The sequence below is a fragment of the Aricia agestis genome, chromosome 8 (genome assembly GCF_905147365.1).
Source record: "Aricia agestis chromosome 8, ilAriAges1.1, whole genome shotgun sequence".
Taxonomy (NCBI): Eukaryota; Metazoa; Arthropoda; class Insecta; order Lepidoptera; family Lycaenidae; genus Aricia; species Aricia agestis.
Genome location: NC_056413.1, coordinates 10,520,715 through 10,534,665, shown reverse-complemented (window position 1 = coordinate 10,534,665; position 13,951 = coordinate 10,520,715). Strand labels below are relative to the sequence as shown.

Sequence of the window (13,951 nt, the reverse complement as noted above, 5' to 3'; positions counted from 1 at the left end):
ACTTTCTAATTAATAAAAATCCCCGTTAATGTAAATGAGTAATCGATTAGCGAACGATTAATATCTACACAGTGTGACATTATAATTTGCTACGGTAAGCTGTGCATTTGTCGTTACCACATGGTCATACCTATTATTATTTTCATTTCCTCGAGGGCACTTGTAGTACAGTAATGTGTTTTCTGTTATCGTACCTATTAGTGACTACGATCACTCTAACGTTTCTGAGTCAACCGAGTCAGGAAAAAGATTGGTTCCAAATCCCTGCTAAGTTCTGTGATCAACTGAAACTGAGGAACTTATTTTATCTCAATATTTGCTCTGGAAGGGATGAAAACAAAACGACGCATTTAGATTCTAAAATTAACAGTGAGGTGACTCAATCTTCCAAAAATGAAAGCCTGGTTACTCCGGAAAACTTTGAAATGAATTCAAGAATCAGCCAAGATATCTCTGCTACAAAGACCCGTAATTTGGAACGTGTAAATAGTCCTCTGAGTGAATTTTATCGCTCGCTGGAACATTTTGAGCGCAGGATCTATTGGGTGAGTTCAATTGAACGTAATAATTCAATTTACCGTCAGTGGCCAAATTATTATACTCACTTGAAAAAAAAGTACATTTTTGTGTCTTTAAAAAAGTTAATAATTTTTTGGCGTCATGGTAAGGTGTAGAGAGTAAGGTGCATAATTATGCAGGTGCCGTCTGGCTACTATTCAACCATTTGCAAAATTCGCAGGTATTGGTCTTGACGCATGGTTCCTTCAACCAAAACATTTAGTCGACCATTCCTTTTTGAGCTAATCTTGCCCCATATCGTATCTGACGAAGGAGGTTTCACTCGTGCAACAATACAGCTTTTATCAAAACTTTCAAGTCGTCTGCGGTGAACAAACTGGAAATTGTCCAAGACCTAGAGGCTCTGAATCAATTGGGTCATATTAAGGTTACGCCTTTAACCTCATAATTTAAAAAAAATGCAATTAAATGACCTTGTTTTCCTCCTTCCAGTACTCCTCAGTCCAATGCTTGCATGCATTTTAGCAAACGCCATAATCGTTTAGCACGCATTGTCTGGGTAAAGGACGGCGACAACTAAAATCACTCACACTGAGTACAATAATTTGGCCACCCACTGTACCCTGTGCTCGTATGTACTGGAATTGTGCATTAAAAGTCGCTGATTATAATTAATTTGTCGCTCCTTAAAACAGCACCTAAGTATGAAATATATTACCGTGACAAATTGTCAATCGTTAGTCGCTACGCCAATAAGAATTATTAGGTACATTTTTGTCTAACTACTAATGTGCAGAAACGGGTACAATACCCGTTTTCCATTTCTGTAAGTACTAGGGGTACAATACCCGTTTTCCATTCCAGTAAGTACTAGGGGTACAATACCCGTTTTCCGTTCCAGTAAGTACTAGGGGTACAATACCCGTTTTCCATTCCAGTAAGTACTACCTATTTTTACCGATGGTTACAAATAAAACATAATATTCCAGACAACTTTTTCTAAAATAGCGGCAGTAGGAGATGTAGAGCGGCGTGAGAATGGAATGAGCTTTGTCCAGTCCAGCTTGTTCCTGTTCATGGCACTCCTGGCTGTTTCCATGAAAATGGACGAAGAAGCTAGAAACGAAATACAGAAGACAATAGGATATCGTTTGGATGAGACGGTAATCACTAATCAATAAGTACTATTATTATTATTTTGTATGTATGTCTATTACTACTTCACGCTTACACCGCTAAAAGAAGATTTGGATGAATAGTTTGAAGATAATGGACGGTTTCCGCGCGATAAACTAATTCCTGAGATTACGTGCAACATAGCTAGACTCTGCTAGTAGGTACGATATGATTTTATCAAATTCTCGCAAGCGCAACTGTGAGGGGTAATACAAACATTCGTCCAACCTGCAAGCTGACTACTGCAAGTAGTTACCCTCATTCTTCTTTATAAACAGGCTGTCTTTATTAATAGAGAATTGCCATAAACTGCTAAATAGCCTGCCGCAAATTTTGTGAGCCGAAAAACCTAGACCAGTAATCCGCAAAGTGTGTGCGGCGGCACACTGGTCACTAGTGTTCAGTCAGGTCAGTTGGTGTGCCTCGGAATGGGGTAATCGTGCTTAGTTTTAGTGCTAAGTGCCAAAAAAGGGACATCTCAGGATGATCGACAAATGGGTGAGAGCTCAGAGTAACACACTTATTAATTTATGGTGTACCTCAAAATATTTTTATTTTCCTAGATGTACCTTGAACACGAAAAGTTTGCGGAACACTGACCTAGACGACCCTAATTAACCCTGAATTGAGCTGGTATTTTTTAATTTAGGATGCCCCAGCTATACTTCAAGAAGTTACGTCACGGCTACCCACCTCAAGTGCTTCGTTTAAATTTCTCTGGGCGATACGTCTAGTTTTAAAAGATGGAATGAAGGTTGAAAATATGAAGCAAGCGGCTAAAGCAATGAAACTAAATATCGATACCGTAGCCAATAACGACATAGAACTAACCAGCGTTCTTAATAATATGGTAATATTATTTAATCTTCTATTCCACTTATAGCCAAAGGCAACGAACCTACTAGCACAATCTATTATTACTCGGCTTAACATATTATATCTTTTTCTTTACTCTATCAGGTTGCTTTTATCATTATCGTGTACCTACAGGATAATTTCAACTCTGTCATCAAAGGTGGTAACAGAATTGGAAAACTACTAACAGAATTCTGAAGTTCTCAAGATCTTTTCTCAGCACAGGTTAGCAATGACTCCGCAGGTGCTATGAAGAATACTTTTGAGGAGGAAGAACTAGTGAATGGCATTTGTGCAGTGCTGCTGACGACGTTATACGTCCGGCCCCGATGGAGAGCTTCTCCCGTCGTTTTAAACGGAACTACAGAATTCCACGACTCTGATAATCCTAAGAAATTGACGCGCATGATAAGCATTAACGATGAAATGCTCTACGCTAATCTAGAGGACTTGGATGCCGAGGTAATTTTGAATTTTATTGTTACAATAGATTTAGTTTTAGCTACTTCCCAAAAATAACCACAAATTTAACGTAATAGTGATTTAGGAGGTCAAAGGCTTAAAACCTAAAATAAAAGAACGTTATGAAACTTACAGGTAGATATAATTTTAATATTACTCAATCATTTCGAACAGATGTAGTTGACCTACCTATAAATAAATAAAAAACCAGCATCCACATATAGTTATCAAAGTGGGCGGAGACCTTTTCTGGTCAATCTGTCCGTCAGGCATCACCCATAAATCATTGTCCTAATTTGATTCTACACTTGTATTAGCACATTTTTTATACTTATATTAAACCATTTTAATAAGCTGGACTTTTGATTGCATGGACTAAACGAAAATAAAATAGGCTTACAAACAGTTAATAAAGAATAGGTCTTATCAGCTTAGTTACACTGTATCTATCAATACTGGCTTCATCATAAATCATTCAAGAATCTTTAGGAATATAAACACAAACCAAAATCAAGTAAACAATAAATGAGATGATAAATATGCAAGTATTTAAAATGTTAGCAAATTGAATCCAGTCAGAAGTGACACGATTGCGATCCTCATTTGCTACGGTGCCTGCTATGTCCTCTGAAAGCGATTTACGATCAGTTACGTCGCTAGGATCAAATTCTGTAAAAACTACGTATTTCCCTGGGCCGTTGCTCACCAACCGGTTCAAAGAAACAACCCAAGTGTAAGCCGGAACTGTCCGAGATCTCAAATACATCAGGAACAGGGTTTCAAGTATGGCCGTCAAAGTTATGATCATAGAGTCTCTGATAAACAGCAATATTATCGGAGTATCGGCGCTGTGCTTCGGGATGTCGTAGCCGATCTCGGTCAGGAATATGAAGTGCGAGAAGAGACTGAAGCAAGCGAGACATAATCTCGTGTTGTCCTTTATGTCCAATAGTAGGGACGATAGGGTCAGCAAAATGATGACTATCGAAGGAATGATGACGATTGCCGCTGGGCCGGCCGCCTCCCGCTCCATCCTGAACGTATACTTGAGCATGGGGTACGTGCTATTGGGGCAGCAGCCGTAGTATCCCGGGAGACGCTCGTTAGACACGTTCAACAGTTTCCATCCGGGGCCATTTTGGTAGTCGTCGAGAACAACCGGTTTCGTCTTGTAAAACGTGAAATTGATTTGTTCCCCGGTGTGCATCCAGGCGCCGAAGAACAGGGAGCAGACTTGAACATCGTAGGGCCAGTTTCGCAGCTGCGTGCGGCAAATTCCAGTATGTGAGAGATGGGGAACACAAGTCACTGTACCGTCGCTGTTCACCAGGCACGTTGAGTAGATGGTGTCACTTTGGTATGCAGTAGGATCTGCGTTGAAGAGAGACAGACGCGGCGTCCAAATTTCGTGACTCTCCATTTGAATTTCCTTTATGTCGCCGCAGTCGCTGGGAGTCCAGTGCAAGAATTCATCCTTCCAGGTTATCGCTAGCCAGCTATGGAGCGTTATCGTTTCTTCGAGAGAATCGAAACTTATATATTTTAGAGCAAATCGTACCTTTACGGTGACAGTAGTTTTGTGGTCTTTGACTGGGCGAAATTCCGACTTGTAATTGCTTAGCAGGTCGTCGTGCAGCTTGGCCTCGTCGTGAAGTTGGTAGTCGTTGATGACCGTACACGCCCAAACATTATTTTGGATTAAACCGCTCAGGATTACAAAGGCAACACTGGTGGGTAACATCGTCACCGATGTAATGGCGAATGCCGTGAAAATACAAATGCAACGTAACCTGAATAATAGGCATATGGTTATAAAATTTGATACAGGACAACGCCCCCAAAGATAAAATGTGAAATATACCGGGCGTTATGTAAAGAAAGACGGGCAAGTCGATGTACACTGTAGGGTAAAAATATTATTTACGAAAATAGTTTAGGAAGACCAGAATGCATGGGCGTACCCCGTGGGGGGCGGGGCAAATTACCCAGGTTCTGGTGCCAGGGGGGGGGGCAAATTACCCAGGTTCTGAGCCAGGGGGGGGGGTAAATCAGATTTTTCATAAGCTAAGTGTTTATAAAGAAATAAAAATTAATAATTTTTAGTTGTAAAAATATTGTATTTCAAACAAATGGCAAAAATTCGTTTTCTTAATTTTTATAGATAAAAGTAGGTACTAGATAATATACTTAGTAGGGACGTCAACATGATCCAGGGGGGCATCTCCCCCCCCCCCCCCCCCCCCCCTCAGTAGCCCCTGCCAGAATGAATGCCTAATAGTTTATAGTTAATTTATTTTGTGTTTGTCGAAGGCTGTACAGATTCAGTACGAGCCTCCGGAACTAGCTCTCCTGGTATTGGTGCCACGTGGCAACTCATTGCGACGCCTAGCAAGTCGCATGACCAGCACCAGCCCGACTGAGATATACAAAAGAATGAAGCAGACGCGCGTGGCTGTAACACTTCCTCTCTATACGCTCAGAATGACTCTTCTGCTGCAAAACAAATTAGAGCAGGTAAGTAAGAATACCTTCATAACTCTACGTACTTGTACTTCAGGTTCCATTAATCAGTAAATGATTTTAGTAACGTTTTTTAAAAAACCAATTGTCTTAAATGTCTTCGGTGCAATAGCACGTAGTCACAACCGGGACATATCTACTCTCAACCCGGGTTTCAAGATACGTGGGAGAGCCATGCTTCGGCACGAATTGGCCGGCTCGACCGGAGAAATACCACGTTCTCACAGAAAACCGGCGTGAAACAGCGCTTGCGCTGTGTTTCGCCGAGTACGTGAGTTTACCGGAGGCCCAATCTCCTACCCTATTCCCTTCCCTACCCTCCCCTATTCCCTTCCCTACTCTCCCCTATTCCCTTCCTATCCCTACCCTCCCCTATTCCCTCTTAAAAGGCCGGCAACGCACCTGCAGCTCTTCTGATGCTGCGAGTGTCCATGGGCGACGGAAGTTGTTTTCCATCAGGTGACCCGTTTGCTCGTTTACTCCTTATTTCATAAAAAAAAAAGTGGGCGTGCAAAAAAGATTTCCCAAAACATCCAAGCGCTTTTATATGCAATTATATGTTTCCAGCAATTTTGTAACGCCGAAATTAATTGATCGCGCGGGTACCGTACATTTTTCTCTTTTTTTTAGGGTTCCGTACACAAAGGATACAAAAAACGGGACCCTATTCATGAGACTTCGATGTCTGTCTGTCCGTCTGTCTGTCTCCAGGCTGTATCTCAAGAACCGCTATAGCTAGAGTTCTGAAATTTTCACAGATTGTGTAGGTATATCTGTTGTTTAATTTTATAAATGTCGGTCAAGCGGTATATGCCTGAGAAAGCAACAGACAGACATACACATTTAAAATTTTAAAGTAGGGATTGATATTTCTCAAAGAAAATCCCTCAAAGACCAAAGTTCGAGTTGATAAATTCTCAATTCACTTTGGAAATAAGAAAACTAACAACTTAAAACTGGGTCAGCTACTCGTGTGACAAAGGAACATTATTATAAATATTTATGTGTTTTTCCGTCAGATGGGAATAACGAAACTGTTTATTCCGAATACCTCGAATGCATCAAGTTGTGAACAGTTATTGATCTCCCATGCTGTCCAACGGATCATGTTCTGGTCTGAAGCAGGTCGACACGCTTTCAAGGACGATGGTGGGTATTATCTAGGTCCTAGGCACGGGCGTAGCCAGGTTTTAGTAGGTTCAAGAAAATAAAAGGAATAAAAGTAAACGTACATAAATTAACCCTTATATTCAGAACAAAAATATTAAAGATGTAAAATGTTTTTAGTGCAATAGTAAAATGAGATATGCCGCACGCCTCCTTATTTTAATTTTATGAATGTTAATAATATCTTAACTTTTCCTCTCCCTGGCTACGCCCGCCCGTGGTCCTAGGACTTTCATAGAATTCAAAATTCCAACTTAGCTCAGCTCTGGTAAAAGCGCAGCCTTATCACGTCTTACGAGTATTTTTAAGCATTTTTTCGAAATGTCTTAACACATTATATTTCAGGTATTCAGTGGGACCCGACTCCTGAAAAAGAAGTGATCGTAAACCGCCCCTATTTGTTTTATGTACGATGGAAAAATATCACAATTTTAAACGGTAATTTTGTGCTATAATACCTTTGTAGTTAGTTTAGTCAAATAATATAGATATAGCCATGAAAGTACAAAATAAAAGCCATTTAAAACATTGCTTTTTATTGAAGGAATTTTTCATTGAATGTTAAAGGCACTGCTAGGGTTCCCAACCCTCCCGGATTGCCCGGGAGACTCCGGTAATAATGCTTAACCTCCCGTCCTCCCGGAGAGTGATAATTTCTACGGTTTTTCAAAAACTAATAATGTTTGCATAATATTCTATTGACTTAGTGAAAAATTGTAAGATGAAGAATGACAATTATATTATCTGTTCGAAGGAAATCGCTTGGATTAATGCTGGGGTTATTAAAATGACTTCTTTACGAAATTGAAAGAGAGAAAATATGCTCCTGAATCCTGATATTAGGTTCTTTCTCATATTAAACTATTTCATATTTTTAAGCTATTCCATACCTTTTATCGCTGGCTTTCATAAATAAATCTAAAACAACGTCTAACAATCTAGTACATATCCCCCCCTACAATTCTCCCGGGTTGGTCCTTTCGAGAGTTGACAACCTTAGGCATTGCACAGTGCGTGTGTCAAAGCAGAATACACTATCCAAAACTAGGGTCCTTAAAACATAATATATCCATACTTATACCTTAATATTATTACAACGGCATCTTTATTAATGGGACTAACGTGCAAAGAGGTCACGGCAAGTTTATTCTTTTAGATCCAAGTTACATTTGGCATGTTTGAGCTTAGTGCCCCTGAGAATTAGGTCACGCAAATACTTTGGACAGAAACTCAATACTCCCGTAATTTATTCCAAAACAACAGGCTACGTGTTGCTTAAATTTCTAATACCTACTTCTTCTTGCAAGTTGCCACAATTATTTCATAATTTAGTGTCAAAACATGCTCTATAATATTTTTTGGCTTCCTTGCATGAAATGGTAGAAATGGAACTTCTAGCTTTTCCACCAAAAAAAAAAAAACAGAGAAAGTAGGGTGCGTAAAATGTATATTCTCCATCTCTAAGGGTTTAGCTTTGTCTTTAATAAAAATTGTAAGCACAATTTGATTTATTATTTTAGGGCTAATCTTTGATTCTTACGCGAAGAATTCTTGAGTGTAATATAGCCTCCTGGCGATATTCCAACGTCCCACATTATATTTCAGCTAATTTATGACAAGACAATTGGGTTACTGGTCCATATCCCTCGATATCGCGTGTATGCGAAGGCATTAACTTGATGCTCTCATTTTACGATTTAAGCTGATTGTCTCTCTTAATATTTCTTCAAGTTGCTACCCCAAATTTCGTTACCATAACTGAATATAAGAGGAAATAACAATGTAAGAGCGCTTTCAGACAAACAGCACCTGTCGACAGAACGCGTCGACAAGTGTCAAAAAACCATCAATGAAAAAGAATCCAACGACTACCATCGACGCGTGCTGTCGACAAGTGCCGTTCGTCTGAAGAAGCCTTAGGGCGTTTGTGCACTACACGGAATTTTACCATCCGGCGCGACGCGGCGAGGTCCCGATTTCTTAGGCTGGTTTTATCGCTAAGCGTTTCGGCAGTTTTATAATAGTCGAGCGCCAGTCAGCGCTTGAGCGCGCGCTCTTACGGCGCTGCCGAAACGCTTAGCGATAAAACCAGCCTAACATTTTGAATGGTAAACGTGAAAGTTATGAACGCCGGAAGGTAAAATTCCGTGGAGTGCACAAACGCCCTTAAATGTGATTACCGTAATGGGGTAGTCCATTAGTTCATTGGATCGATGAAATAACTTCGAACACGATTTTTAATTGTATAGTTTATTTGATAGTTCGACAGTGAAACGCTACCTAAAGTACATTACATAGGCTATAAGTTACTACTTACACAAAATACATAGCGTACGATTGTACTTAATAGTAAATACACTGTTTAACATTAGACAACATCCACGTTTATATTATTTAGATACAATCAACAATATTATACACTTACCCCTTAACCAATGAAAATGTTTACACGGCGAATAACTTTACAGTATGTTGTCTTTCTCTGTCATGTACCTTTTCTAATGCATCAGAAAAAGACAGCCGACCTAGAATACCTCCTTATTCGCTGTGTTAAACAGGGGCGGATCTTGACTTTGTGGGGCCCTGGGCTAATACTGCTTAGGGGTCCTACCTAATTACTCAACTATAGTTTGTGCGTTTTATGATGATATGCGTGACACATTATAATTGACAATAGTAGGGAATTTACCTAAGAAAAATTAATCGATAGTTTAAAAATATCGAATCACTTCGTAAAGGCATTGCAATCGAAATTATCGATTTCGTACTGACATTTCAGTGGTGCCGGCGATTTAAGATGGCCGCCCTTTTTTATCGATTTGATTTCGATTCAACAGAGTCAATCTCTATTGACATAAGTTCCGTTTCATGCATATGACATTTTTCAAATGTTTTCGTAACAATAATTTTATAAGTACTCCTATTTCACAGTTAATATTTATAATTTTTATTAATAAGTTAGCATTTAGCATCTTTTCATTTTTATTCATTTACAATTATAGAAAACATTTGTTTTTGTAGATGGAATATAATTTATTATATTTTGTTTTTTTTTTTTTTTGTTTTCTTGTAAAAAAACCCGTAGCAAGGAACATGAAAACTGTCACCCATATCATCTTAGAACGCACTTGAACTATAATTGCCATTTTGACAAGAAACTGTTTTCTGTAGTGATGTAGGTATATCTATATTCTATACTAATATTATAAAGCGGAAGAGTGTGTTAGTTTGTTTGCTTGTTTGTTTGAACGCGCTAATCTCAGGAACTACGGGTCCGATTTGAAAAATTCCTTCAGTCTTAGATAGCCCATTTATCGAGGAAGGCTATAGGCTATATTTTATCACGCTAAGAATAATAGGAGCGAATAAATAGAGGAAAATGTAGAAAAACGGGGATAAATTATTTGACAGGGCTTATTTGAACGCGCTAATCTCAGGAACTACTGGTCCGATTAAAAAAATTCTTTCAAACTGCAAATTCTTTTATTTGGTCATCGCACTGTAGGACGTAGGTCCTTTGTTAAATAGAAATTTATCGAAAGAACTGATAATTGACAGCCCCGGATCTAAGGGGGGGCAAGCCGGGGTCTGTGCCCCGGGCGGCAAATTCAGGGGGCGGCAAATTCATACTTCACGGACCAATGGACAACTTATCATTGACCACGTAATAAAATATATTATAATAGCACAGGTACAGCAATTTCATGGCCATATCAACTTGACCGATACCCTGAGCGGAGTGAGACGTGCTGCACGAACATATTTTATTATTCGCGAGGCGCGTAGGCATAGTTCAAAATACGCGCCCGGCTCTCGCACGCTTTTAAACCCTACCCTGTTAAATTACATTATATATCCTACATAATATTGATAGGTAGGGGGGGCGGCATGGGCATATATAAGGGGGGGGGGGGCCTGGGGGTCCGGACCCCCCACTTTACTATCCATATAAGATGGATTGTCCAATCGACAATATAATATTATGGTATTTAGGCTGCTGCAGAACCCTTCATGGGCGAGTCCAACTCGCACTTGGCCGCTTTTTTACGTTAGGGACCCTCCCCCTCCTTATCAAAGCTACTGGCAAAAACTGAAAAATACGCCCGTGGGGGGTGGCATTTTTCAGTTTTTGCCACGCCTGAAAAAAATTGAAGATCCGGGGCTGATAATTGATGATGACTCTATCGCTCTGCTTCACAGCTAGTGATCGGCATCGTTAAAAAATCTTTAAGATGGTATAGCAGTTTGGGAAAACATCAACAAGTTTCTTTTCATAAATAAGCCAATAAATTTTACTGCAAGAAGTGACTCTGTCTTTGACTGCAGTAAGTAAGATTTTAACTGAATGCACTCATTCACTAAATGTTCGTCTACGGCATTTGGATAAGGCGCCAACCTTATGATCGGATTTTTTTTAATTCTAGATAATTTTTATTATTGACAATATTGTCTATTGGTTTCAGTTCGGTTGGGGGCCCTCTGTATTCGTGGGGCCCTGGGCTGCAGCCCAAAAAGCCATATAGTAGATCCGCCCCTAGTGTTAAAATTATGAGTAAGGGGATGATGAAACTTGGCCGTTTTGCCAGATGTAGTCATTCTTCTAAAGTTCTATTTTTTTACTGTTGAAAGCGCCTGTAAACACGCATATCGATATAATTAATTTATATTTTCTTTCATTTTCGTTTAATTGACATCAATATTTTAACTTGCATTTAGGAACTTACTGATAGCGAAAAACAAACGGCCAAGTTTACATACTTAGTTTACAATATAACAATCAAACAATCGTATGTTATTAACAGCCGTACCTACTCAGAAACATTTAATGGAGTTATTTGGTAAAGAATTCTCTTCTCTAACAGTCTTCATTAAACAAAAACTTAATTAATTTTAAATGTCTCTGACTGCGGCCGTTAGTCTTGTGACTAACATAGTAAACCTCATAAATTTTGAAAGAGCAGAATCGCATGTAATTAAAAAGAAAACTCTTGTACATTATTAGGTAGATACTGGAGAGAAATAATTACAGGTAATGACGGTAATGTCTTAAACTTCCTCAGATTTAAATGAAGGATTGTGCATCAATTTGAGAATCCATCGTCTATCTCAAAGTGTGATTTGTGAATGAAAATAATACGCTACTTTATAGGCATGCTCACGCAAAGCTTCAGTATGCCCACCGCTCAGACCAAATAAAAAGTCTTATTTGGTCTGAGGCCCACCGTGCCAAAATACTTAGTTATTATATTTACAGGAAAAGTTAAAGCTTCGTATGTTTAATTAAAATATATAATGGGTATAACGCCCATTAACGGCGTTCGTGCCGCGAGGCTACAAAGGGTTGAAATGGCTCAAAGTTCAAACAATTAAAGCTTTACAAGTGAAACACTATTGACCTAGCGGGCTCAGCCGCTAAATTATTTTACACCGTGCACGGTGCACCGTGCAGCACATAACACATTCCACGTGGTATTGATTCTACGATTCGTCCAAATCTTACATTATTGTATGCCTTCGTAATGTTTATGAGTGACTCTACATATTTTATGACGACTGCGATCTATCCAGTGTTACTCTTAAGGGCCAAGAAGAATATATCCCTTAAACTCAAATCTGACTAGCCAGCCTACCTGGCTGGCAGGGCTCATATGTTGCTACGGAGGAACTTAAAAGCTTTAGCAAAAATCATAACCCGGTAGTCAGGAAATAACAGGAAAGAGAAGGTTAAGGTCGGACGATAAACCCTTTTATAAAATTGTGTTACTCCGAAGTCCGAAGCCATACATCGAATTAGGGCGCATTACTATTTAATTTAACTTCCACCTACGTACCGCAATGCACGGTCTAATAACTTCTGTTTTAATTTCTACAGATAAAAACTTCTAGAATGGTCGATAGTTCAAAACTTAGACTCCAATTGTAAAATTAATGGGAACATATTTTTATGGAATTACCTTCCTTGTTCGATCCATTTTGTAGTTTGTAGGGAATAATTTATCGTTTATTACATGGATTTAACAAGAAAAAAGGCGGCATTAATATTACTTTAAAATACTAGGTCAAATAAGTAGTTAATTCTTTTGGGAATTTGTAACTTCTATGTTTACATTGCACCACTCCAATTTTAATTTACCGTTCTGGCATTTTAAAAATGATTAAGAGCGCCTTTCAACATGCAGTCGTTACAACACAGTATCTTAGTAAAATTAAAAATAAGACGACGAGACTAATAACTTTATGTGATAACTGATATCATTAGTAAAAAGCCAAGACACATTGACATTGTTTTCATTTACGTAATAATTTACAACTAATAAATAGGTAAAAATATAAAATATAATACTAAGGCAAGAGTCGCAGATTCTCAGTCAAAATTTATAAGAATTTAAAAAGATAGAGAGGACAATCGTTACAGCGCCAGAAATTTTGTTATGCGTGTTATATCATGGGAAAATTTAGTACTAATGTCTAGACGAACTGAATTCAGTAAAGAAATTCTTATAGTAAAATAGAATAGTTATGTTAAATAATATTTTTTAATATTTAAGATTTTATCGAAATGGGCTTGCAACTACTTTACCGTTTTTGCTACCTTCGTAGTTCGTTGTTTCTTTTTTTTTTTTGTGCCCATTAAAAATACACAGATTTTTTATAAATTTTTAATTAACATTGGTTTTCCCAATAGACGTTACTCTTATAAAATTATGCGTTTATTAATTAGGGGTGGGTTACCTTACCCTATTTCATAAGGATGATAAAAACAGACAAAGCTATCTTAGACGGCAAGTTAAAATCGCTCCAGTCATAATATTTGAGATCGGTTACAAACGCCGCGCCGTAACGCGAGAATTTTCTGAATAGGGGAAACAATAATTCTATCGTTTTACCGTTGTCATGTTGGCGATATTGGCTATCATCCATACTAATATTATAAATGCGAAAGTGTGTCTGTCTGTCTGTCTGTTACATCTTCATGCCCAAACCTGTAACGCTGTACCGATTTTGGTGAAATTTGGTATGGAGACACTTTGAGTCCCGGGAAAGGAAATAGGATACTTTTTGTCCCGGAAAAATGTACGGTTCCCGCGCGATAAACGAGTTTTGGCGCAACGGAGTTGCGGGCGTCATCTAGTATTCACCTAACTATCGGCACTTTAAGAGTTCATACTACAGACGATCTTTCTATGGTCTATGGGTATTCCTAGTATTTTAAAACAAAAATCTAAGGTGCCAATAATAATAGAATGACTAA

At 38.6% G+C, this 13,951-nt stretch overlaps 2 protein-coding genes across 2 annotated transcripts; one reads left to right on the top strand and one right to left on the bottom strand.

Annotated features, from left to right (window-relative positions):
* Positions 1-73: 73 nt before the first annotated feature.
* On the top strand, positions 74-7,242 carry LOC121729868 (antichymotrypsin-2-like). The gene is made up of 7 exons (XM_042118534.1): positions 74-545; positions 1,509-1,682; positions 2,345-2,545; positions 2,776-3,012; positions 5,323-5,526; positions 6,552-6,681; positions 7,045-7,242. Exons 1-7 carry the CDS (start codon positions 174-176, stop codon positions 7,152-7,154), a joined length of 1,428 nt encoding a protein of 475 aa, XP_041974468.1. The 5' UTR covers positions 74-173; the 3' UTR covers positions 7,155-7,242.
* LOC121729871 (acetylcholine receptor subunit alpha-type acr-16-like) lies at positions 3,136-4,926 on the bottom strand. The gene has a single exon (XM_042118537.1). It carries the CDS (start codon positions 4,751-4,753, stop codon positions 3,488-3,490), a length of 1,266 nt encoding a protein of 421 aa, XP_041974471.1. The 5' UTR covers positions 4,754-4,926; the 3' UTR covers positions 3,136-3,487.
* Positions 7,243-13,951: the final 6,709 nt, after the last annotated feature.